Here is a 27,437-nt window from a genome sequence, read left to right on the forward strand (position 1 = left end):
GGGTGGGCCTCAGTTTTCTTCTCGGCAAAATAGAAATAACTATCCCTACAGCACAGGCTTGTTGTGAAGATCACTAGAGATCGTATGGAAAGCTCTAGAAAGTACAAACAGCTCAAATACAAAGTATGATGTCCTAATCCCTATGTTAATCTCCAGCTTGACCTCCAAGAGATAAATTAATACTCATCGGCAAATTGCTACCATATATGCCAGGCAGGTATTTCACTAAATCTATGTATTCCTCACAGCAATCCAACGAGGCATGGATTATCGTCTTCCTTCAAATGAGGAAACAGATTAGGATTGGTTAAAGTCTCTCCGACAACTGACAAAACCACTAATTCAGTCTGGGGCTGGATGCCTCCAAAATTAGTGCCCCTACCCACATCCAAATATATGCTTGACCTCTCTACATAAGGATAGATATTTCAGGTTTCGTTCGCTGCGTATGCAGGAGTGCCACATACCCTATGCAAACAAGCAATACAGGAGTAGGAGGATGTAAGCGCAGAATCTAAAACTTCCATTCCTTTTCCTCCACAGCAGTTAACCCCATACAATCCCTTCACAGAGCTGGCATTCAATCAACACTCTATCCCGCTCCTCTTTGAGTACTAAGACTCTGGAGCCAGAATTTCCACCCAGTTGCCGAAACTGACTCTTCCTTTCCTTTTTGATTTGATTCGAACTTTGATCGTTTTGTTAACTGGCCTGTTGTAGATATCTCTAAAGAATCTCCAGAACTAGCAAAATGCCCTGGTACATAGTGTTCAAAAATACTTGATGGGATAGTGGTTGAACAGGTCCAAAAATTAAAACGACGTGCGAGGAGGTGACTCCACTAGTCTAACCCATTAATTATGTACTTTGCTGTAGGAAGCGAGAATGCCTAACCCCCAGGCTAAGCTCGGGCCGCAGCAGACCTTCTGGCCCCGGGTAGGGCTGGGAGGCAGAGCCCAGCGCGCGCAGCCGCGCCCTCCTAGCCCGGCGGCGGCGGGAGCGGAGCTCGCGGTGTGGCCTGGGCCTCGGCGCGCGCCGTAGCGGCGGGCCCGGTGAGGCGGGGCTCCGAGCCAACCCCGCCCCCTCCCGCGGCTACGGCGTGGAGCTGCGAACGGTCTGGCCCTGTGGTTCCTTGGTTCATCCCTGCTGGCCGGTGATCATGGGACAGGAGCCGCGCACGCTGCCGCCCTCTCCTAACTGGTACTGTGCCCGATGCAGCGATGCCGTGCCCGGGGGCCTCTTCGGCTTCGCAGCGCGGACCTCCGTCTTCCTTGTCCGCGTGGGCCCGAGCGCTGGCGCGATCCCTGGGACGCCCCCATTTCGAGGTAAGTCCCTACCTCTGGGCCCCCGCCTTCCTGCCCTCCTTGGGTTCGCCGGAGGCGCCGAGTGGGCTTTTCTAGCTACCCTTCTCTACAGATGGGGAAACTGAGGCCCAGGTAGGCAGAAGATGCTTATGGTCACTAGGCTGAGTTGCGTCCGCGTCTCCAAGATTGAGCTACACCACGTTGTGGCTGAGCGGTCCCGCCTCCTGGGGCTCTCACGTAGGACCGCTCGCTCACTGAAGTTATCCCTTGCTAGACGCAGGCATTTATAACATTTATGGCCTCCCTCCCCCACGCAGCGCGCTCGGGCCCCCTAGGAGCCTTCCTGGGTTTAGGGGCTGCCTACAGCTCCAGGCCCTAAGCAAGATCCTGGAAATACATACTTGTTTCTGTAAGACGAATGAGTTGAGGCAGATGCTTTCAGGCTCCAAACTAGGTTTTGATTATGCCTTGGGATATGGCAAGCCAGGTATTTATTATTTCCCAGATGACCTCTGGCCATATCTAAATAAGAATCACTTTTACATTCTTCACTTGAGCCACTCTTCAGAACATCAGGGGATATCAGCAGCATTTTACGGTTGAAAAGAGCGAGGCTCAAGGAGATAAAGTGAGTGGGCTGAAGTCTTGTGGCAGAGCCAGAACCAGAACTTGGGATTTCTGATTGGAGTGCCTGGATATTTTTGTTGTACCACAGGATAAGTGAGGTCCCGCTCATCTAACAACAGTATGATTCTGCCCCAAATCTTAGGTAGCACTCTAACCTGAAGTCTGGTTTTGCTTGAAGTCATAGGGGAGTTGGTGGGACACACCGAAAGGGTCTCTGGCTTCACGTTTTCTCATCACCCGGGTCAATACCACCTCTGTGCCACCAGCTCTGATGATGGAACTGTGAAAATCTGGGATGTAGAGACAAAAACAGTTGTGACAGAACATGCTCTCCATCAGGTATCGTGGCTTCCGGGTTTCTCGGACCGTTATTATGTATCTGCTGGGGGTTTTTGTTTCAAGCGCACTAGCTCACCTGTGCAGGTTAACTTATAATTAAGCTCACTAATTGGGTGAGAAGCTCTATATTGCAAGATGCCTCAAAACTTTTTTGGAAGGAGATACATATAAACCAGAGGTCAGCAAACTACAGTGCTGACTGTTTTGCTAATTGTTGTATTGGAATGCGGCTACAGTCATTTAAGTATCGGCCGCTTGCATACTACAGCGGCAGAGTTGAGTAGTTGTACCAGAGACGGTATGGCTGACAAAGTCTAAAATAGCTACTGTCTGGTTCTTTACATGAAAAAGACTCCTGATATAAACTGTAAATGAGTGAATAAAACTTGTTTCTAAACCAGATGATTACTTGATAAACCTGCCTTTTGAAAGAATGTGGAAAAGGAAAAGACTCACTTAGTTAGAACTTTGCATTAAGCTATTAAAGGAAGAAATGTTTTTAAATGGTTCTTTGATCCTTAGGAGCTTAAATTCTTCTACCATTTGGTTACGGTATCCTTGGTATACAAGTGGTACTCACTATTTATTAAGTACCTATCAATGTGCCTAATATTATACAGGTTAAAAACAAAGTATTCAGCACTGACAAATGAGAAGCAAATGTATTTTTGTTTTGTTTTAAAGCATACAATATCAGCATTGCATTGGTCTCCTCAAGTAAAGGATTTAATAGTATCTGGAGATGAAAAAGGAGTAGTTTTCTGTTACTGGCTTAACAGAAATGACAGCCAGCACCTCTTTATAGAACCCAGGACAATTTTCTGTCTTACTTGCTCACCTCATCATGAAGATTTAGTAGCCATTGGGTAAGTACTTATCATCTGTTCTGATAATTTATTTTTGTTAATGAGCATATTTTGCATTTGCTTTGTCTTCTCCTGCCTCTTTTATTCCTCAGAGGAAGCCATTTGTAGGTATTAACCACTCCCTGAGCCCTTGGTATCCTTTATTCCTGTGACTTCCAGGTCCTTACTATTTCTCTCACTCTCTGTTTTTATTTCTTTAGTTTCTACAGTAATGTACTTTCCTCATTCTTCACATCTGATTTCTTCAGTCAGCCTCCAAATGTAGGAAATACCCTCTTCCCCCCTTTCCCTCTCTCAGATACTTGCTCCTGGAGATAACATGTACTCCTGGAGTGTCAGAGGGCTCAGCTCTGTCCCGGTGTCAGCCCTCTGTGTGGATTGGGAGAGTAGCCTGGCATTGGGCTCTCTGCCTCCACCTCGATCACCAAGGTTGTTTCACATAAACTGCCTGAGTGGGCACCCCCCTTTCCCTCACCACTCCATCTACTGCTCTCCCAAAGATGTCTTTTCACTTTAGTTTGAAGATTTGACATAAGCTCTAGAATGTTGGGGGAGAAAGTCTGGCTGGAGTGGATTCAAGAAACTGGGGGTCTGTAGTCAAGATACACATGGAGACTTTTGTTTGTTGTACAAATGTGCATAGACATGAAGCCAGAGGAGGTATGTGGGCGTTAAGGGAATACTAAATGGAAGATGATAAGGCATGTGTTTCTGTTGATGGAAGAGGAAGAGTTGGCCGCACAGATAAATGGTGATAAATACAGAAGTGATACTGAGAAGTCAAGGGGGGATTAGATCCGATCACAAGGAGAAAGGACAAGTGAGAATATGGAAACAGGTGCAGGTAGGTTTGTCGATGTGGTTGGAAGAGGAGGGTGTTTCATTCTGATGGCTTCTGATTTTCTCCATGAGGCATAAATCAGAAAGGTAGAGTCAAGCTCAAAGTGGGTCTGGGAGCATGCAGGAAGATGTGAAAATAGTCATCTCAGAGATTGGGAAAACGAGCTTACTGAGGGAGATTGTAGGTCCAGTGGTCCCTGTTGAGTGCCAAGCTATGGATCAAAGTCATGAATTCAAAGTAAACTATTCAAACTGATTGAGAAAGGGTATGGTTGGATTTGACAAGGTTTGGGGTTTTGTGGAGTAAATTGCTGAGAGAGACAGGACAAAAGGAGCTAAGGGTGTTTTTAAAGGAGTGATTATAATGATGGATGGTGCAATCTGCGGCCTGAGGGAAAGGACAGGAAGACAGGTGTGGATGTGTAATAATGAAAACAGGAGTCTGTGGATGGGTGGTCTGCTGGGTGAAGTGGGAGCAATGTTGCAGTGGGGGCACTAGAAAGGGAGCAGAATGGGTAGTAGGCAGGGGTCAGAGAAGGTTGAATCAAACTGACCTTGAAAGACAGGCAAAAATTCACAAGAAAAGAAATATTTCAGGTAGAAGGAACTGCACATTCAGACACAGGATTGAATCAGAACGATTTGTTTTTAGAGGCTCTTCAAAATGGTGATCATTCCCTGAAGGGCTGATTAAAATTACAGAACAGCTTGATCACTTGACTATTAGGTTGTAAAACATGATGGTTTTCGAAGTCCACGTCTGCAAAGATTGATATACGATTTCTTTTCTTTTCTTTTTTTTTTTTTTAATAAAGCTGTAGTGGGGGCGCCTGGGTGGCTCAGCCGTTAAGCGTCTGCCTTCAGCTCAGGTCATGATCCCAGGGTCCTGGGATCGAGCCCCACATCAGGCTCCCTGCTCGTGGGGAAGCCTGCTTCTCCCTCTCACACTCCCCTTGCTTGTGTTCCCTCTCTCACTGTCTCTCATGTCAAATAAATAAAATCTTTAAAAAAATAAAATAAAATAATAAATAAAGCTGTAGTGGGGGAAAATGTTTTTAATAAAAGGAGGAAAATAAATAGAGCTGTAATGGTGTTTTTCCCTATAGAACTATCTAGTACATAGGAGATGTAAATAGGTACAGCCACTTTGGAAAGCACTTGCGCACTTTCTAGTAAAGTGAGGATGTGCACATTTTACATCCTGGCACTTCCACTACTACGCATCAAATCAGAAATTGTTTTAAGTGTGCGTAAGATTATTAATGGCATTTTGGTTTGGTTTTGTTTGTAATAGCCAAAAACGGAAGCCCTCCAAAAGAGAAACTGAATAGACATGTGCCATCTTCACACAATGAAGTGCTATCCAGTAGTGCAAGTGACTGACTGGGAACCAGAGTTACATGCATCAGCATGGATGACTCACTAACAATAAGTGAAAATAACAAGCTACAGAAAAACAGACCGCATGACACCATTTATAATATGAAGCTTTAAAATCTACAGAATCATTTTCCATCATCTTTAGGAATGTAGACAGAGAAAGGCTAGGAATGATGGAACAGAATATTCACAAATAGCAGTTTACCTCTGGGGAAGAGAGGGAGAGAGGTTTTGATTGGAGTGGGTTATACAAAGGACTTCAACCATATCGGTAATTGGGTTTTTTTCCCCTTAAGTAGGTTGGTGGACTTCTTTATGTGTATGAAGTACTTCGTCTTTTTTGTTTAAAAGCTATTAGAATTTCTCAGTGTCCTCTGAATTAAAAAAATGATAGTCTTGGAATATCCAGATCTAGAAGCTACAGTACTACTTAGCTTTTGTTAAGTTCATAGTTAGAAAAACAGGATCATTTGTAAAAAAGGGGGGAGGTGTAAGTGTGTTAGGACACATTCATCTCTAATCAGAGGGATTGCTGGGCCCCACAAATAACCATTCTTCTGGAAGTTCCCTTCGAACACTCTATGAGCTTTATGCCAGGCAATGTATGCTTTATTAGTGCCAAGAGTTTGATTGGAGGGCCAGGGGGACCAAGTGTCAGGAAACAGAAAATGAACATTTTAGAAAAAGGACAAAACAAGATTATTTCTTGCTTGCTTCCCTTCTCCCTCATCCCAAATACACTTACCTTTAGGAGTGCACAATAATAATTCCTAATCCAAAATGTTTACTGTTCTGTCTTCATTTTTCAATATTTCTAACTCTTGTTTTTTAGCTACAAGGATGGCATAGTGGTTATAATTGACATCAGTAAGAAAGGAGAAGTTATTCACAGGCTTCGAGGCCACGATGATGAGATCCACTCCATAGCCTGGTGTCCCCTGCCTGGTGAAGACTGTTTATCCATAAATCAAGAGGAAAATTCAGGTAGAGATGATTTAAGAGGGTTGAGTACTCCTCAGACCTAAGGAACAATGTGGGTAAACCTGTATCATTTGAATTACATTCAAAACTTTAGGTTTTACAGATCAGATCTATAAGCATAATAGCTAAGTTTTAAGAACTTTGCAAACTAGTTTTTCTTTGACAAGTTCATGTTTCATATAAATTAAAAACAAAATGACCATCTCTACCCTAGAAGAACCTGAAATTCCCAATGGTAAAGTTATAGCACAAACTCCAGTAACAAAAGGCTGCTACTTAGCCACTGGAAGCAAAGATCAGACCATTCGAATCTGGAGCTGCTCTCGAGGCCGAGGTAAGATTGATGTTTGATGTTTCTTTTGTGATATAACCTATAGTGATTGGTGGAAGTAGAAACTTTTTTATTGTGTCTTGTTATCCTCAGAGTGTGTCATCTGCCAGAAGGCACTTCTTTACTTTTCTATCCAGCGCTCCCCCCAGTCTGACTTCGGTTTTGGAGATGAGGGTTTCTGATGCATTCATAGAAGGGGCACTGTTTGTCAAAGAAGGCAAGATGGTTGTTACAAAGATAGAAATACTGGAACTTAATAGCAAGGCCTGAATCAGAGAAATGGAAAAGAGCTAGAGGTTTTAATGCAAAAATGCAGGATAAATAATATATACCCAGTGTAGAAGTACGTGTTTAAATTTTAAAGCTCAGTCTATCCAAACTACGGGGACCCTCAGTCCTTCATGTTTCCCAAGCCTCTCTCTTTGAACAGAACTTTCACCTTCAGTTTACAAACTGAGAGGGAAGAGTGGACGTGAGTGACCTTCATAATAAAAATTGAGCCTTTCTCCTTAGAGCAGTCTTCTTTCTCCACTTTATTTAAAAGCCATGAAAGTTTTATCATCTTATCCAAGTGGAGTAATGCATATAAAGCAAATAGCACAGTGCTGGCACATAGTTATAGCTTAGTCCGTGGTAACTAATAGTGTAATTCTGGAAAATAGAATTTTTTAAAGAATTGTGGGCTGCTTTTGGACATACTACAGCTGATCCTCCCAAATGGGGACAACATTAGTCCAAGAATCCCTCCAGAAGGGTAATCTCTAAGCTTATGGTTGTTTAGTACAACGGTTTTCAATTCTAGTCATGCAGCAAAATCACCTGGAGAGTTTCTGGAAAATGTGAGTACCTGGACCCCACCTCAAATCTACTGAATCAGAATCTCTAGGAGTTGGGCCCTCGCATATATATTTTTAGAGGCTCCACCAGTGAGTCGTTCTGATACATAATAGGGATTAAGGACCACTGGTGAGTAGCATGTCAGGGGCGGAGGGACTTCTCAGGTTGACTGCTGTATTTGTCCCTTCTTTTGGCTTTCTTGCCAGAAGAAGGAATCCCACTCTTTGTCCTGCCAACTTTGGAGAATCTTGAGTTGTGTTACCACCTGGGTTCACAGTTCAGTTGAAACCTCATTTTCCCAGACAGACAATATTCTTAATGTGCTTAGGTTGCCAGAACAGCCTGTAAAAGCTTGTTTCACTTAAAACTCTGTATAGGGGCGCCTGGGTGGCACAGCGGTTAAGCGTCTGCCTTTGGCTCAGGGCGTGATCCTGGCGTTATGGGATCGAGCCCCACATCAGGCTCTTCTGCTAGAGCCTGCTTCTTCCACTCTCCCTGCTTGTGTTCCCTCTCTCGCTGGCTGTCTCTATCTCTGTCAAATAAATAAATAAAATCTTTAAAAAAAAAAAATAAATAAATAAATAAATAAAACTCCGTATAATAACGTTTCCATGAGGAAATGAGGTCTGAATTCTAAGTAACCAAACTAAAAGACTTTTGAACCGCAAACTGTGTTGTGAACTGCTGGGGACTTCATGTGTGTAGTTTCACTGTCTTGAGCACCCACTGACCTTCATTTAATCTGCAGGGGTGATGATTTTGAAATTACCCTTTCTGAAGAGAAGAGGAGGGGGTATAGACCCAACTATTAAAGAACGCCTTTGGTTGACACTCCATTGGCCCAAGGATCAACCAACACAGCTGGTATCCAGCTGTTTTGGGTAAGTCTCTTTTTGGTCATGCCCTCTCTGACATATTTTGTTTTCCGCTATAGCTTGAGGAATTCCTAGGTTTCTCTTTCTAGACACGGAAGATGGAAAAAGCAATGGTTAAGGCTTATATTATCATGGGCCATTTGTAATGGAAAAACCATGAGACAAATTCCTATGCTGTCTAATAATAGCACTGAGAAAAAAAATCCAGTAAGTATAGCCTGGTGGTTCACAGCGTGGACTCTGAAGTCAGGCAGAACTACATTTCAGATTCAGTGTCTTAACTTCTGTGTGTTCATGAGCATGACCCTTTACTCTCAGCTTCAGTTACTTCATATGTAAAACAGGGAGCTCACAGGATTTCCTGTCTCTTAGGGTGATTATAGCCATTCACTGAACAAACTGTATTGAGTACTGGCTTCTAGGTGCAGACAAGGGCCTTGCTTTTAAATGAAATGACAGTTAAAGCTTATAAAAATCCCCCCCACAGGGCCCTACCTCCCCCACACTGTCCCAAAAAAGAGAGGGTATGTCATAAAGCTTTGGGGCTGTGCAAATTATGGTGGCATTTTACAATTAAAGCTGTTAGGAAAATCTGCTGAAAGGTAGTGCAGTATAATCACGTCATTCAAAAAGAATGCAGGACCATAGTGAAGTACTCTTCCTACCTCTATCTTCTCGAGCGACTAGATTCCCTTCCCCAGGGGCAATGAGTGACTCCTTGTTTTTGTGTGTGTTCTTCTGGGCTGCTTTGTGCCTATGCAGTTTCTTCTCCTTAAAAGAAAATTAGCAAATTATTTTGCAACGGAGGGCCCCTACTCTCTGTCCCCAGATCACTTGTTTTCAGATTGCTTGTGAAAGAACTTGTTCTCAGATTGCGTGTTTTTCCTTCACAGAGGCGAGCTGTTGCTGTGGGATCTCACTCAGTCTTGGAGACGGAAATATACCCTCTTTAGTGCTTCATCAGAAGGGCAGAATCATTCAAGAATTGTATTTAATTTATGCCCTTTACAAACTGAGGATGACAAACAGCTGCTGCTTTCCACATCAATGGATAGAGATGTAAGAACTGCTTATTTTGCATTCAGCATTGTAGAGCGGTGATTTATGACTTGGATGTGATTAGGGGGCTTTTCAAACCATCCGTCAGTTCTCATGCCCCACCTTAGACCCCCGAGCCGAGCAGACCAATCTCAGAGTTACTGTTACTGATCAGCACTAACTTTGTCAACAGCAGAGAGTTTGGGGAAAGGTGAGGAACCACCAAGATGCCTTTTCGTTAAAGCAGATATGATAAAGAATTGTAGATGTGTCCAGGGAAGGATGTGTGAGATCATCATGCTTTGGCTTTAAAATATCCTTGTCTATAGTTTAGGTAGAGAAACATCTGCTCTTGGTGAAGTCTCCAAGAGAGAATTGGCTTAATAGAGTCTATGACTATTGTTATGCAGTTAAGCTAGGCCTATTTGATACACTGTTTTCTCCCAAGCCCCTCTGTTAAACAAGTGAAGATTAAATATGTAGCACTCCCCTTCCCCTGGGTATAAGATATTTTGCTTTTTGAGGAATTCCTAGGTTTCTCTTTCTAGTGCCCTGAGGCCATCTTCATTCTTAGTTAGGGTTCGCCAAATGAGGAGATTACCAATGCTATAATACAGTAGGAGTGGGAACGCCAGTGGACTTTGGGAAGTGGGAGGCCTGGGTCGGGTTTATTCACTGTGTGACCTCGAATTCACTTGCCATCTCTTAGATGGATTCTAAGGTCCTTTGAGCTCTACAGTTTATTACTTTTTTTTCTAAGAGACACTTTTTCCAATACCTACTGGAATAGTTAAAAAATTATATTATTCTTACCCATTCTTTGAGTCCATGCTATTTGAGATGTTCATTCTTTTTCCAGTTTCTCTGATCTTTTTTTATATTTAGACCCTAATCCTTGATTTTTTCAGGTAAAATGTTGGGACATGGCCACCCTCGAGTGCTGCTGGACCCTACCTTCCCTCGGTGGGTTTGCCTATAGCCTGGCTTTCTCTCCTGTGGACATGGGCTGTTTGGCCATAGGCGTTGGGGATGGTATGATCCGTGTATGGAATACACTCTCCATCAAGAACAACTATGATGTGAAAAATTTTTGGCAGGGTGTCAAGTCCAAGGTTACAGCGGTAAGGATGATTTCTTTGAGCTTGCTCTGAACTTTTTTCCAAATAAGTAATTCTTGTAGTAAGAAATTAAAAATGACCTGGATATGCATTCATAGAAGATACATTTAAGTTATAATATAAACACATATTGAAATTTTATCAAACTATTAAAAATGATAATGTGTCTCCTTCTTTGATGTGGAAAGGTGATGATTCGTGAAAAATGAAAATTACAAAACGTGAAATGCAGATTACATAACAATATATAGATGTTTTTTGTTTTTCTCTATTTAGTCTAAAAGCAATAAATGTTTGGTTAAAAGAAAAACCATACAGAATTGTTAAATCACTATGTTGTACACCTGAAACGAATATAACATTGTATGTCAACTATACTTCAATAAAAAAATAATAACAGGGATGCCTAGGTGGCGTAGTTGGTTAAGTGTCTGACTCTTGGTTTCAGCTTGGTTTCAGTTTAGGGTCATGGGATCGAGCCCCATGCAGGGACTCAGCGCTCATTCCGGAGCCTGCTTGAGAGTCTCTCTTTCTCTCAAATAAATAAATCTTTAAAAAAAAAAACAATAAAATAATAACAATATAAAGAGAAAAAAAAAAGCCAAACTGTACAGAAGTGTAGAACACAAAAAATTTTCCTACCCTCCACTCTATTCTCCCACTTCTATAATGCAGAGAACCACTGTTGCAAATTAATAGAATCCTATTTTCTAAACTGTTATGCACTCTTTTATCCCCACTCAACAGTGTATCGTGCACATCATTTAAATGTTTGAACCTATTTTTGTTTTTTTCAACTGTATATATTTAACTTTATTCACAAAAAATATCTGGAAAGATACAAAATTGGCAATGGGGTGTTTCAGATGGTGGGATTACCAGTGACTTTTACTTTGTTTCAATGCTTTGTTTCTTTTAAATAATGAGAATTTGTTACTTTTAAAATTAGAAGATACCAAGGGCAAGAAAGTTGTCCATTTGAATGCTTGAAGGATAACCTAACAGTTCCTTTAACAGTATGCCCCTTTCCTCATATGTTTTGTAGCTGTGCTGGCATCCAACCAAGGAAGGCTGTTTAGCTTTTGGGACTGATGATGGGAAAGTGGGATTGTATGACACCTACTCCAACAAGTAAGAAATAGAAGATTGTTTGGCCCACTGACCATAGTGTCATTGATGGAGTTAATTTTGATTCATAAACCTGGATATACATCAGAATTGGCCTGGGAAACATCTTTAAGATACTGGCTGTGAGACAGGCTTACAACTTGGAATTTTATTTTTAAAGAAAATTTTCAGGTGATAGTGGTTCAGCCTGTCTGATCTGTGGTTACCACAAAAATAAACCATTTGCTTTTGTTTTCCTTCAGCTTTTCTTACAGAAGTTTTCAGGTATCCATGAACATTGAAAACCTAGTACAAAGAACAGCCCTGTGCCTTCCAACTAGACTCACCAGTTGTTAACATTTTGCCATATCTGCCGTATCTTTGCACACTTAAAATTAACAGTAATTCCATAATATGATCTAACATCCAGTCCATATACAAATTTCTTCAGTTGAGCCAAGAATGTTTTTCCTAGCTATTTTTTTTTCAAATTCATTTCAACTAGGGTTCAACACATTGCATTTTGTTAGGTCTCTTTAGTCTCTCTTATTCTAGAAGGGCACCTCCACTTCTTTCCATAACATTGTCTTTTCAGCTTGAAGATTCCAGATAAGTTTTTGGTGAGAATATTCTACATTTTGGACTTACCTAGTTATTTCTTTGTGGTGATTTCTAACTCATTTCAGTATTCCCCATTTTCCCTATAAGCTAGAAGTTATATTTAGAGCTTCATTGTCCATTCTATAGTCTTTAGCCACAGGTGACTAATGGGATGTGCTGTAGTGTAAATACACTCCAGAGTTCACTTCAAAAATGTAAGATATTTCAATAATTATTTTATTTTGATATTTTAAAAAATAATACTTCTGTATACTGAGCTAAATAAAATATACTGTTAAAATTCAATTTCATTTCTTTCTTTTGCTTCTTTTAATGTGACTACAAGAAAGCTTTCCTAAGTGCATATGTGGCTTGTACGTATGGCTCAGTTTATGAATCTGTTGCACCCGCAGCTATCCTAGATGCTTGACTGGATTCCAGACCTATGCTGTTCACTTCGGTAGCCCCTCGTGGCTATTTACGGTTAAAATAATTAACATTAAATCAAATTAGAAGTTACGTTCCTTGTTTCTCATAAGCCGTATTTCGAGTGCACAAGACCCAGTGCTTGCCTATTGAACAGCACAGCACCATTCTAGACCAGGGACTGGAGAGCCATGGCTCATGACTTAAAAATGGTTCTACCTTTATCAATTACTGGGAGAAAAAATCAAAAGACTATTTCATGACATGAAAATTAAATAGAATTCAGTGTCCACAGATGCAGCTTTATTGGAACCAGCCACGCTCATTTGTTCTCACCTTGTCAGAGGCTGCTTTCGCAGCACCAGAGCACAGTGAGAGGAGGTGTGACAGAGACCTCATGATACAAAAAGCCTGAAGTATGTACTGGCTGGCCCTTTCCAGGATAAGTTTGCCAACGCTTATTCTAGATCATTCCTTTCTACGTAAGAATTATTTACTACACTGCAGAGTTAACCTTTTTTCTATGCAATTTTTTAAGTACATAGGTAAAACCTGTATGCCCTTAGTTACCTGCATTTTTTGTTCTGCAGTTAACTCCATTTTTTAATTCTCAAAAAGTAATACACTATTTCAAAGAGGCACTGAAGAAAAGAAAACCATATTTCAATTTAAATAGCTCTGTGTCATCACAAAATTGTTGACTAATTCCATTAAATTAATATCTCTGGTTACTATAAGCTGAATATCCAAACGAACACGGACAGGTGTATAGTAGGAGGAAGGGTACTACTGTAGATAGGCTGTTAGGCAGGGTTCAGCCAGCACTACTTACTCTATTTCTTTGAGCCCAAAGAAATTGCGGTTTGTTGTCCAGAATGATAGTGATGCATATGCCAGAAACATGGAAGTAAATAAGTCAACAGCTAGTTTGGCCATAGGTTCTGGACTCCAGGAATTCTCACATCATACAGAGAACACAGTTTACAGTAAAGCTAACAGCCATCCTGCCCTTTCCTGACACCTCACATGTCATAACCACCACAGCTTTCCACATTACCCTCCAGAGCAAGTTTTCTTCACAGTCAGAAACTTTAAAATCAAACTTCTCTAAAATTTTGTCTTAGTTTAAGAATGTTAATAACAGGGTAAGCCTAAAATGACTTCTTGTCTTTTACTTGAAAGTGAGGTGGGTCCATCTGCATGATGATAATAGACGCTTAGCAGTAACCTTAGTTCTGGGCTGAACAGTTTGCATTTTCTGTCTTATTCTGTTTTTCTCTAGTTGTGATAGCCTTTATACTCCTTGTAACTACAGTAACATTAGAATATATGACATTTAAGTGAAGTGGGCAATTGGGAGGGGAGAAGAGAAAAATCCCAAACTGGCCAGACTGAGGGGGAGAGGGATAACATTTTTTTTCTGGGTAAAGTACATTTGGGACTTAATCATTTTAGTGGCAGATACCGTTATATGGTACGTTATTGAAGTGCTGGCTTCTCCACAATCAGCTATTTGGAGAAGGATACTGTTAAATTGTTTTTCTCTAGTATCAGCAACTAATAGGTAGGAACCTTTTAGAAAAAGATGGGTCTGTTTTCCACTATGCCTTCTGTTTAAATTTTTGTTTGTCATCTCCTTTCCCCCCAGACCTCCACAGATTTCTAGCACATATCACAAGAAGACTGTGTACACTTTAGCCTGGGGGCCACCACTGCCCCCCATTTCACTCGGTAAGTATCTGAGTCATTCTCTAGCAAACATGAGAGCATTCTCTTTCTTTTGGTTTAATTCTAAGATATTCAAGCTAGAAAGTCATAAATATTCTAGTATAATAACTGCTTATGCAGACTGCTGTGTCCCCCCAAGGATCCATGAGGGCAATCATAGCAGGTGATAAGTTAGAAATCACTCACGCATAATAAGAATCCCCAAACTCTAAAGCATTATTTGGTCTCTTCGAGCTGAATATTTTCATTGTGCATGTAGTTCGCTCCTGCTGGCTTCTGGTACCCAGCCTAATGTGTTTTCACTAAAATTTGCTATCACTTTTTTAATTTTATCACAATTACAATGGTATTTGACTGTATTAATGGAGTAATGTCACCTACACTTAAAGCAAACTTAGCATTCCTCAAATGATCTCTCTTCGTCATCACCGTATTCTGACCCTTTACCTCTTCTTGCTCCTTAGCCTTATCTTTATTATCCCTGAAGTGATATCCATAGTAATTGCAGTACATAGAGAAAATAATGTCAATCATCAGAACTCAAGCAGCATTGAGGTTATAGGTCATTCCTTCATTCAACAGCTGTTTATTGGTTCCTTGATTTGTGCCAGGCATAGTTCTAGCAGTCGTGAAAATAAAACTTATCCTTACAGAACCGCACAAGAACCACTGTTTGCTTCTTAAAAGTCAACAAGAGGATTGCTATAATACTAAACAAATCATTGCTTTGAGGACAGCTCCTTATAGTTAGTCATAGGAAGTGCTACAGCTCTATATATTTAAATGTCCAGAGTGGTGTGCTCATTTCTGAAAGAAAAGGTAAATTCTCATAAACATTGCGAACATGTTTTTTGATCCCAGCTTTGGCACCCATACTATTTGAATGGCAGAAGAATGTTTAAAGCAAATATGCTGTATTATAAATATTACTGTAGAATTAGTATATCTTTTTACTTCTCCCAACAGCTGTGTTCATATGCAGAGAACAGTGACTTTATTCCAATTCTTTTAAAACAACTCATAGTATGCTATGGTATAGCAACAAATAGTTAAGCTGAGGAAATGCGAAACCGATCAACTTTCTTTTCTTATCTCCTATAGGAGGAGAAGGAGACAGACCTTCCCTCACTTTATACAGCTGCGGAGGGGAAGGGGTTGTCTTACAGCATAACCCCTGGAAGCTTGGTGGAGAGGCCTATGATATCAACAAACTCATCAGGGACACCAATTCAATCAAGGTGAGTTCTTGTGGTCTAAAACCTTCTGAATCTTCATCTTTTTGGTTTCCCATCATGCATAATAAATGCCATTATTAGAGATATCCAATATGCTAATCAGATTTCTTAGATGTTCCTAAAAGCCTCAGTGAATTTGTGATTTATAACACATAAGATAGAAGTCTTTATCCCTGAGTAAAGCAAGGAACTTAACCACACACATATACATATGCACAAAAGTTTTGTCTCAGTTGCCATGGTGATTTATGATGAATTTTCAGATCTTGGATATAAAGCATCCTTTTCAGGCCAGCCACTTCCTCCAGAGTGAGACTTTGGTAAAAATTAATATAGTGGCCAAATGTGGCTGCAAAGCATTTTGCTCAACACAGAATAACCATTTTATTTTTAATTTTTTAGTGAAATAATTAAAGAATTTACACAAAAATAATACACATAGTTCCCTTATATCCTTGACCCAGATACCCACATTTAATCATTTTTGCCTTACCATTTTATCTGTCTATGCCAGAATTGTCTTTTGAAGTGAAACCATAAATGTTGAGATTTCCTTACTCTTTCAAATGAGCATTTTTATTGGTGCTCATTATTTTTGAATGACTAGCAAAAATAACATTTAATCATAAATTGAATTATTGTTATCATCTATATTTTTTCATTAAATATTATCTCAACATTAACATCCAACAATGAATAAAAGAGACAAAATTCCTATTCCTAAAGAGCTTTTAGTTTTGTGGTAGTTGAATATATGGATCAGAACCTCATACAAGGGGGGGCACCTGGATGACTCAAGTCATTGGAGCATATGACTTTTTTTTTTTTTTAAGATTTTATTTTTATTAGAGAGAACACAAGCGGGGAGGGGCAGAGGGAGAGAGGGAGAAGAGGCTCCCTGCTGAACAGGGAGCCCAAAATGGAGCTTGATCCTGAGACTCCGGGATCATGACCTGAGTCAAAGGCAGATGTTTAACCAACTGAGCCACCCAGGCGCCCCAGACCATGATCTCGGGGTTATGGGTTCGAGCCCCATGTTGGGTGTAGAGATTACTTAAAAATAAAACTTAAAAAACAAACAAAAACTTCATACAAGGAGTTTGGGCTGGAGTTAGAAATTTGAAATTCCTGGGGCACCTGGGTGGCTCAGTTGGTTAAGCATCTGACTCTTTCATTTGGCTCAGGTCATGATCTCAGGGTGATGAGATTGAGCCCTGCATTGGGCTTCATGCTGGGTGTGGAGCCTGCTTGGGGTTCTCTCTTTCCCTCCCCTCTACCCCTCCCCAACTGCTTGAGCGCTCACTTATTCTCTTTCTCTCTCTCTCTCTCTCTCTCAAAAAAAAAAAAAAAAAAAAATTGGAATTCCTTCAGATGAATGGTAGCTGAAGAAGCTGTGGGCATATATAAAATTGTCTAAAGAGACAAGAAGACAAGAGGGACAGCCTTGGGGAAATACCAATAGTTGGGAGGGAAAAAAAAATAGAAGGAAAAGAAACAGAAATAGGAAGAAAACCAGGGTAGTTTATATGAAGCTTTTGTTAAGGAGACTGACCCCCATGTTATCAAGCCAATGAACATGTTACAAGCTCTGTTGTGGGATAAAAACTGGCCTCTCTTTTTTGTCCCAGTTAAGGAAATTACAATTAGAATGCTTGCTTTTAATAACTCTTGTAGTAACTCTAACTATGTAGGTTATTTACAAGTTGCATAATTAGAACATTTTAAACTCTAGGGATTTTTTTCTTATGCTGTCATCATTGATTTGTAAGATATTCAGAGAGAAGAACAATGCTTTTAGTCAAGATTGGTTTGTTTTGCTTTCTAGTACAAATTGCCGGTACACACAGAGATCAGCTGGAAAGCAGATGGCAAAATCATGGCTCTTGGCAACGAAGATGGGTATGTGTTTGTTTCTTTAAAAAAAAAAAAACCAGAAAACTTTGTCATTGCACATACGTTTGTCATTGCACAGCTGATGAATGCCATCTATAATGTTAGTTGGGGCAGCCCTGTGGAATATGACATTCTGACCTATCCTTGATATCCTTGAATGATCCAGGAGCTCCCTGCATCTTTGAGAATGCAAAATAAGCTGGGTATTTTCAGTCTGGAGGAATGTTTGCCTGTTCAGTGTTTGGGCTGTCATTATGCTTCACAAAATGCTCATCTACTGCACTGAACTGCCTAAATCTTTCTTCTTTTTTTTAAAGTAAGCCTGGGCAGAAATGCTTTCTAGACCTCACTGTGATCCTTCTGATGTTGATCATAGCAACATAGTCCTAATTTAGCCACTGGTTCATTAATTCTTCTTTTCGCTTTTCCATAGCACCATTTATCACAAGAGCCTGATAAACACAACTTTACAGAGATTGTTGAGATTTTTTTAAAGCTGAATATACTTGTTGAAAAAACAGCCTTTTGTATCTGGTTCTCTGTAGGAGAGTGACCTTTGCAGTGATAGATAGGGTTATCCCATTCCATTGCACCTTTATCTGAGTGATGGAATGAGGGAGATACCTGTTTACATTAGACTGTACTTTGATCATCCATCTTTTTCTCATGCGTTTGTTATTCCAGATCAATAGAAATATTTCAGGTTCCCAACCTGAAACTGATATGCACCATCCAGCAGCATCACAAGCTTGTGAATACCATTAGCTGGCATCATGAGCATGGCAGTCAGCCGGAGCTGAGCTATCTGATGGCCTCTGGGTCCAACAATGCGGTCATTTACGTGCACAACCTAAAGACTGTCATAGGTAACTTGGGTTTCTTACATCCTGGGATGATAACTGTTCAGCTACTTTGCATTCCAAGGTTTATACCTTTTTACTTGCTTCTTGGTATTAAAATGTTATTCTCATTGGGGTTTTTTTTGCTTTCAAAAGTAACATAGTCTTCTTAATTAAAATAAGACAGGTGCCTGTGTGGCTTAGTCAGTTATGCATCAGACTCTTGGTTTCGGCTCAAGTCATGATCTTGGGGTGGTGAGATGGAGCCCCACGCAGGTGGTTAAAAGAACCCCTTTTTAAAATAGGAAAACAGTGAGATTACTTTTTTCCTAATATGAAGAAATTATAATCTAACACTGTGCTGTTTCCAGAGTACTGCCAAGTATGTGCTGTCAGCCACAGTGAAAATAGTTGACATTTTTATTTTCTCTAGAATTTCCCATAGTTTTCTGAGAATTCTTATCTGTAAACAAAAAAAAAAAATTATTCTAGCTCTCTCACGTTAAAAGCATATGGAGAAACTATTAAAGTATAGACAGACTTTCCTAACAATAAATAGTAGACAGTATGTAACTTATGAGCGTGATATGTTAGAAAGCTTATCCTGGTCCTTATTATTAGTGGGATTCCAAATTAAGCATCCACTCGGCAGAGGGCATTAATTCTTCAGAGCAATGCAGAACTTCGTCTACTTTAACACTAACATCTCAGTTTGTTTTTTATTTCATATCTACTGAATAACAGAAAAAGACCAGAAAATGGCCAGAATCAATATTACTTCATTTCAGACTTAGAGGAAAGATGCAAGAATAATACAGAGCACTCTCGTACACCCTTTCACACGTTCAACAACTGTTAACCTTTTGTCATATTCACGTGGTTCCATGTATGTGTGTGTGTGCGTGCCTGTGTACATATTTTTTCCAAACCGTTTGTGTTGCATGCATCATGCCCCCATGGCCCTTAATATTTGTGTATTTTGTAAGAATGAGGATATTCCCTTACAACCCACAGTTCCATTATGAACTTCAGTTAATTTAACATTATATCTGTACAATCAATCAGTCTACCATCCATATTCTAGTTTTGTCAGTTGATCCAGTAATGTCCTTTATATCTGGAATAGTCTCTAAGTTTTTTGTTTTTTTTTTTAATCTTTGAAGAATATTGCCCTGTTACTTTATAGATGTCCCCTCAGTCTGTGTCGGTCTGGTATTTTTTCATGATTAAGATCAGATTATATATCTCTAGCTACCATAAAAGTGATGATACGTCCTTCTTGATATCACATGCAAAAGATATTTTCATTTTAGTGGCTTTTAGAAAGACAGAAAGATAGCGAATGCTTCTTGCGGTAAACCCATGTGCCAGGCACCGCGTATGTGCCCACTCTCTTAACCAATAGATAATATTGCCTGCTAAAAGTCATCTAGAAAGCGTATGGCAAAATTTTGACTCTCCGTGTTAACTCCACTGTGTCTTTTTGTTGTTGCTGTTGGTAGAAGTGACATCTTCCCCTTGTCTCTTAGAGAGCAATCCTGAATCTCCAGTGACCGTTACAGAGCCCTACCGGACCCTGTCAGGGCACACAGCCAAGATTACCAGTGTGGCTTGGAGCCCGCATCATGATGGAAGGCTGGTATCTGCTTCCTACGATGGTACAGCTCAGGTACTAGTAGGTCCTTATTCTGTAGGTTCTTCACTACGTACTCTAACTGGAGCTCTTTCCTCTTTTCCCCCAGTTGTGTACATTCTTTCCCTGGCCGTTATCTTCTACAGAATGGGGTATTCTGAGCTCTAGAAGTAGGCATTTTAGTTCATCGCACATATCTGGGCCCTTGGCAGGCTAAGATTGGGTTTTTGGGTTTTGTTTTTGTTTTTATTTTTGTTTGGCTTAGATGAAAGGGAAAGTATTGATAGGAACTAGCCAAATTCTAATGTTTTTTAACTTTTCATTCTTACTGTCATATGATGGACTAAACTGATGTGAGAAGTACTTGCTCCTGTTTTAAACACACAAACAGTGGCTATAAATCATGAATGGTTTTTAATGATAAGTTGGTGAGTCGAAAATCTTCAGGGTGTAAAAAATAAAGATGAGATGCCAAGCCAGAGCTATGAGGTAGGACTTTCAGATACCAGAACCAGAACAGACAAGAGGAACCGGAGAGCTAACCTCTGGTGGATGTCCACCAGAAACCCCAGCCCAAAAAACATAGAATACTGGTTCAGTACAGTGAAATCCACACGGCACCATTAGAAGCTCACTCCGAATCATCCCCATAAGAATGTCTCTACATCCCAGAGTACATAAACCTCCTACAGGAAATAACAGTTCTAAAATTCGAACTAAGAGAAAATAAAAAATCCTAAGGGGAAATAAAACTAAGCAGATTTTTTTTAATCTTTTTTTAACTTCTATCCCCCCAAAGCAATAGATAAGCCAGAAATTATCTATGCTATCATGTGACTTTTGGTTTTAGGTGTGGGATACTCTCCGAGAAGAGCCTCTTTGCAATTTCCGAGGACACAGAGGTCGACTGCTTTGTGTGGCGTGGTCCCCACTGGATCCAGACTGCATCTACTCAGGGGCAGATGACTTCTGTGTGTACAAATGGCTCACTTCCATGCAAGAACATTCCCGGCCTCCTCAAGGTCAGTTAGAACCAGGAGCGCATAAATGCTTGCCTAATTCCCTTTCTCCCTTCCTCAGTAATTGATCAATTCCTCAGTAACTGAGTTGATCAAGGTCAAGAGAAGAGGACATTCTTGCAGGCTGGCAGTGATAGTATTGCATGGGTCCTTCCTAATCAAGGAAGGCAGCCATGAGGGGCCATGAGGACAGCATCCAGGTAGTAACAGGTATACCTAGCACCCAGATCTTGGTTTCTGTATATCATTTTTAAAAGAGACCAACCAGAGCTCCTTAGATAAATGGCTAATGCCAGGTTGGGACAGGATGGGCCTGGAACATCATCTGGTGCCACAGAGGAAGAAAGTGCTCAAAGAACTGAGATCTACCAAGAGGACAAAGAAGCTAGCTCGCAGGGGCTCCCGCTAACCAAATCTGGGACAGTCTGAACTTGAAAATAATGAACAGGAGAATTCTGTTTCTGGAAGTCAAAGATCAAGGTGCAAACTTGCCCACGTGCCATAAACAGCTAGGAAACTAGACAGAGGGGCGCCTGGGTGGCTCAGTTGGTTAAGCGTCTGTCTTTGGCTCAGGACATGATCCCAGAGTCCTGGGATCAAGCCCTGCATCAGGCTCCCTGCTCAGCAAAGAGCCAGCTTCTCCCTCTGCCGCTCCCTCTGCTTGTTCTCTCTCTTTCTCTCTCTCAAATAAATAAATAAGATCTTAAAAAAAAAAAAAAAAAACTAGACAGAATAATACACGAGTAAAGATGACCCAAATAAATGAAATATATATCCACATAAAAAATTTGTAAAAGAATGCTCATAGCAGCTTTATCTGTAATCACCACAAACTGAAAACAACCCACAAGTCCATCAGCTGGTAAATAAACTGTGGTATATACCTCCAGTGGAATTCTATTCAGCAATAAAAAGAAAGTAACTACTGATAATCACAATAAAATGGATGAATACCCAGAAACGTTACACTGAGCAGAAGATGCTGGGCACAAAAGACTACATGCTGTATAATTCTTATGTACAGTAGGAAATGCAATTATATATAATATGAAATTCTAAAACAGGCAGAACTATAGTGACAGCAGATGAGTGACTGCTTGGGACTCAGGAAGTGCATCTTACTGCAAAGAGGCAGGAGGGAATGTTTTGAGATAATGGAAATATTTTATATTTAATTTGTGGTGGTGAGTTACATGACAATGCATCTGTCAAAACTCATCAGAGTATTAAAAAGTGGGTATATTATGTTAAACTATACCTCAATAAAGATAATAAATGCCTTAAAACTTAGAAAGTAGGGCACCTGGGTGGCTTAGTCGGTTGAGCATCTGCCTTCGGCTAGGGTCCTGTTCCCAGGGTCCTGGGATTGAGCTCTGCATCATCGGGCTCCCTGCTCAGTGGGGAGCCTGCTTCTCCCTCTCCCTCTGCCCCTCCCTCCCACTCATGTGCTCCCTCACTCTCTCAGATGAACAAATAAAATTAAAAAAAAAAACTTACAAAGTAAATAAGTAGTAATGTTGTTGTTTTTTTTTAAGATTTTATTTGTGAGAGAGAGCACAAGCAGGGGGTGCATCAGGGAGAAGGAGAAGCAGGCTCCCTGCTGAACAAGGAGGCCAATGCGGGACTCGATCCCAGAACCCCAGGATCATGACCTGAGCCAAAGGCAGATGCTTAACCAACTGAGCCACCCAGGTGTCCCAGTGTAATGGTTTAAAACAAAATAGGAATCCATGAGTCCGTATTGGGGGAAAAAAAAAAAGGTCTAAATAAATGGGGAGAAACAAAAGCTCTTGTTCATAACAGAATGCAACTAATAAATGCAGGATGAATGATGGAATCAGAAAATTACCCTTTAGCAGCCATCACAGTAACAGTTTGTGGTCAAGAAAGATTAATGGATACTAAAACTAGCAGATGCAAATACTTAGTAATTACAAAGGAAAAACAGTTTTTCAGGGAGAAACCTGCAAGACACCCCCTTAATCAAGTGATCAAAGTAAATAACCAAATAATGAGACAGAAGTTTTATGCTACCTCGAATGTTGTATTGACAGCATCATTCCAGACCAAAATGCAAAACCTAAATTTAATCATGGCAAACATCAGGCGGTGGGGAAACTCAACAAAGTAACTGTCCTGTAATCTTTACAAGTTTCAAGTCATGAAAGTCGAAGGAAAACAAGCCTGTCTCAGGCCGAAGGAAACTAGAGAGACATACAAGCAAGTACATCATATAATCCTGGATTGTTTCCTTTTGCTATAAAAGACATTCTTGGTACATTTGGCAGAACCTGAATAAAGTATGTGGAACAGACAGTAGTAATGTATTAATGTTAATTTCCTGATTTTAATGGCTGTGCTGTAGTAATGTAGGAGAATGTCCCTGTGTATACAATACATACTGTAAGTATTCAAGGATAACTGGGCATATCATATTCATAATTTAATGAAATCCTACAAGGGTTTGGTTAACATGTCGATCATACAACTCTAAAAATTCATTGGGAAGGAAGGGAAATGGTGAGAATGCTATCAAAAAGAAGAGTGATGAAGTTTTGGAGATTATCTCCTAGAGTGCCTTTAACCAAGAAAATATATTTTAGTCTACAGCCATCCCACCTTGAACGCACCCAATCTTGTCTGATCTTGGAAGCTAAGCAGGGTCAGGCCTGATTAGTACTTATATGGGAGAATATGTATTTTAGTCTGTCCTTGTCTTAACTGTGATTCCTCTAGGTAAGAAGAGTATTGAATTAGAGAAAAAAAGGCTCTCTCAACCTAAGCCAAAGCCCAAAAAGAAGAAAAAGCCCACCTCAAGAGCTCCCATAAAGCAGGAAGTGTACGATGGGAATGAAGACGAGAGCATCAGGGAGAGCTCAGGACCTGTTGAGAATGGCGTGTCAGACCAGGAGGGTGAGGAGGAAGCCCGGGAGCCAGAATTCCCCAGTGGCGTTGCCTCAGTGGGTATGTGGCCAAATCCTGCGTTTCCCAGACTCTAGGAGTTAGTAGGCATGATCAGCAAACTAAGCCAGGTTCTTACTCAGTTTGCAACTTCTCTGCCTCTGACCTACTTATTGTCCCATCTCTTGAACTTAGGTTGTATCTTTGGTCCCGTCAAAAACTGCATTGAGTTTCTTAAAAGATTGTTTAAAGCCTCTAAACCTGTTTGAAGTGTTAAAGGGGATCTGGTGGAAGACTGGGATGGAAATAGTAAAGGTCTTACCAACTTGGGCACAACAAGACTACAGGGCAAAGTGAAACCAGGGGAGTATAGTCATAGAAACTTACATGGGAAAAGTTTTCCCAGTAGGACATCTAGCCAGTTACAGAAAGAAACCACTGTTCCGTACAAATGCCTGGCCTAGAAGCTACCACCACTCTGGGAACTTGCAAGTTCTCACCCTTCATAACGGGGTTTGTACCTAGTGTGTTTGTGGTGGCGTTGTTGTTTCTAAAAAAAATGTATGAATTAGGTTCTTCTAGTCTGGTAAACTGTCGTGGCAGTTAGATTTCTCACAAAACAGTTTTTCAGGATTTTGTCACTAATTTCTAATAATGTAGTCTGTTTCTAGTTTGAAGAGAAAAAAAAGTTACTGGATAAAATTTTAGTACTTTAATTCTTTTTTATATGTTTACCTTTAAGCTGTGGTGCCTATGACCTGTTAAAATGATTAAATAGCAAAAAATATAAATAGAAGCAGTGATTTGTGTTTAATTCTCAAATGGAATGTTCTGATGTGACAGAATTAAAATGGCCAAAATATATGGTACAGACACATCCAGACCCTTTCCATCCCAAGGGATGGCTGTTGGACCCATAGTTTAGGAAAATAAAGAACTAAAAGTTTAATGGGTTTATTTTTTTAGGCCCATGAAAATACCTCTTCATCACAAAATGGTTGCACAAAATGTCCTTTACCCCTACAGATCAAAAAAGCTAGACTTTTTTAAAAAGTTCATGGCTATGTGTCATCAGGATTGTGACTCCATTACCACATACCCTTAATATTCTCTGGTGTAATTAAACATGCAACTAGTACTTTGTCATCTAAATATGTAAGAAGTCTTTTGCCATCTGAGCAGAGTTTCAGAATTCCTGGGCCTGTGGTATAAAATTGTGGGGGCTAGAAACAACTTCTCTTTAGACCAATTAGAGTTCTAAGTAATAAACTTACAGATTCCTAGAATACAGTTTGTGAGGTGGGAAAAGGGAGAAGACTACCCATGCTTCCTTTCCAAAGTATTTTATCTCCTTTTATGGAATATATAAAATCACACTATTAAGTCTGGTATAGTTGTTAATTATTAAAAAGAACTGGATTCTGCATTGTTCTTCTCCAAACTTTTTTTTTTTTTATCCCCCATGATGTAGCTTCTAGAGAACCAGTTACCTGCGCTCCAGTTTTATTAGGCTTTGAAAAGTCAAAGGTCACTGTTAATAACAAAGTCACTTTACTGAAGAAGGAGCCACCTAAAGAGAAGCCAGGTTGGTGTCTACTGATTAAAATATTTTGTGAAAGCACCCTCAAATATTACATGCAACCGAAAACTCCGAAGTGTTTGGTTTTTATTGTTTTTGGTTTTTGTTGGGAGTTTTGTTTGTTTTTTAGGTTTTAAATATTTGTTTGTTGTATTGATTGTTTCGGTTTTGGGTCATGTTTTTAAACAGTTTTAACAGTTAAACAATTTTAAGCATTTTTCAATGTTTTAATGACGAACTGTCATTTTGCAGCTGTTGAGAATGCTTCACGGGTGTTTGTGTGTGTTGTAAACACTGCCCCCAGCTAATTTAACTTGAAAGTTTCTTTGTAAGAGTAGGAACTTTTCTGATGCCCAGCAGTATCCTTTCAGTAGCTTACTTTCACACAATGGCCATCTGGTTTTGTGATTCCGATCAGCTCTTCTTCAGGAGGTCTGTATTGTTATTACATTTCAGAATCCTTAACCAAGAAGCGAAAAGCTCGTTCCATGCTTCCACTGACTACCAGCCTGGACCACAGGTCCAAGGAGGAGCTTCATCAGGACTGTTTGGTATTAGCAACTGCAAAACACTCCAAAGGTACAAAAACAGACTTCCTTGGCCCATCCATACTCCTCTGGGAACTAGCACATAAGAGGCACTTGTATATATGTTGAATGAATGCGCAACCAAATGTCTAAAATGGTCTGTATTTCTACATTCTCTTCCAGGCTTCCCTCCCCCCCCCCGACCCCAGTGCCAAGCTTCCTATTCTGATCCACTATCAGCACTCCCCATTGACTTTGAGATGCAGTACTCTGACTTACTGTTATAAATTGAGTTGTTACCAGCCATCTGTGTGCCAGAATTGGTAGGATGGCTTAAAAAGCTCAGCATGAATCCACTCCTTCAACTATCTTTTCCCCAGGAAATAGTACCTTCATGTAGAAAAAAGAATACTTGCTTATTAGAAATATACCCATTATATGGCACTTCCTTTTTTAGAATTTGGGTGGAAGTTTTTGTTTTAGGAGGTTTTTTAATTTTACTTTTGCAAAGCCCTCATTCAATGCCTATCATTTTGACATTTTGATTTTTAATTTTCAGTTCTACATGTTAAAACGGGATACATAAGATAATGCTACTCAGAGATTCAAAAAGAAAACCTTTTTTATATTTCCACCCTGATACCTACTCTTCCCATTTCCCCTCAAGGCCATGGCCACACTATTTCCAGTTTCTTGTCTCTCTCCAGAAATATTTTATGCTCTTCTTATACACATAGCCCTCTTTCGGGGACTTTTTGATGACTTCCTATAACTTATACACCTAATATAGTTTTACATTATTAACCTTACTGGAAAATTGCTCAGGTGACTTTTTTAAAAACAGAATGAATATTGAATCCCTCTGTGGTAGATCCTAGTGAATGTTAAGAACATTTCATGTTAGTTTTTTTTGTTTTGTTTTTTACTGCATTTAAAATACATGTTGAATTTGCAGTTGGCTTTTTATATCCCCTTTCCCGCCCCCCACCGAATCTTTATTTGAGCAAACTGAGAACTAAATTGTCTCACTGGATTTTGCCAAGGCTGAGCTTAAAAAACTCAAAATGTTCTCAGATTTTCCTACCGTCCTATCCAGCAGGGGTCTCTGTTAGGGTAAACAAGAGCACAAGACTCTTCTTTTCACTGTCTGAAATGGGTGTTCTGGACATACATTTGGAAAATTGGACAGAAAATAGTAACCTCATTTTCCTTGTCTTTTTGAATTAGCAGAGCTAAATGAGGAGGTGTCTACTGATCTTGAGGAAAGATTTCACCTGGGGCTTTTCACAGACCGGGCTGCCCTGTACAGAATGATTGAGGTTGAAGGTGAGGCAAGTCCAGTGAACATGACCCAGTCTATCTTTATGCTTCCCTAACACTTCATTGGTACCTCTTTTATGGCTGCCATCCTGCT

The 27,437-nt window shown here is 40.2% G+C and overlaps 1 protein-coding gene across 2 annotated transcripts in view; it reads left to right on the top strand.

The window, feature by feature from the left end:
- The first annotated feature begins 1,092 nt into the window (after positions 1–1,092).
- Positions 1,093–27,437, top strand: part of GEMIN5 (gem nuclear organelle associated protein 5) — a 40,283-nt gene continuing 13,938 nt past the window's right edge. Inside the window, exons 1-19 of one of the 2 annotated variants that reach the window (XM_008692459.2) lie at positions 1,093–1,325; positions 2,110–2,270; positions 2,955–3,136; positions 6,189–6,340; positions 6,552–6,671; positions 8,254–8,386; positions 9,274–9,439; positions 10,327–10,539; positions 11,582–11,667; positions 14,318–14,400; positions 15,499–15,635; positions 17,458–17,531; positions 18,210–18,391; positions 19,894–20,033; positions 20,848–21,019; positions 23,753–23,980; positions 25,389–25,502; positions 25,953–26,075; positions 27,251–27,349. In XM_008692459.2, the coding sequence (XP_008690681.2) occupies positions 1,160–1,325; positions 2,110–2,270; positions 2,955–3,136; positions 6,189–6,340; positions 6,552–6,671; positions 8,254–8,386; positions 9,274–9,439; positions 10,327–10,539; positions 11,582–11,667; positions 14,318–14,400; positions 15,499–15,635; positions 17,458–17,531; positions 18,210–18,391; positions 19,894–20,033; positions 20,848–21,019; positions 23,753–23,980; positions 25,389–25,502; positions 25,953–26,075; positions 27,251–27,349 (2,731 nt within the window). In that variant the 5' untranslated portion in view covers positions 1,093–1,159. The remainder of the gene's footprint in view (positions 1,326–2,109; positions 2,271–2,954; positions 3,137–6,188; positions 6,341–6,551; positions 6,672–8,253; positions 8,387–9,273; positions 9,440–10,326; positions 10,540–11,581; positions 11,668–14,317; positions 14,401–15,498; positions 15,636–17,457; positions 17,532–18,209; positions 18,392–19,893; positions 20,034–20,847; positions 21,020–23,752; positions 23,981–25,388; positions 25,503–25,952; positions 26,076–27,250; positions 27,350–27,437) is intronic. The other variant, XM_008692460.2, reaches the window with a different exon arrangement.

The sequence above is a fragment of the Ursus maritimus genome, unplaced genomic scaffold, assembly GCF_017311325.1.
Source record: "Ursus maritimus isolate PB19 unplaced genomic scaffold, ASM1731132v1 scaffold_15, whole genome shotgun sequence".
Taxonomy (NCBI): Eukaryota; Metazoa; Chordata; class Mammalia; order Carnivora; family Ursidae; genus Ursus; species Ursus maritimus.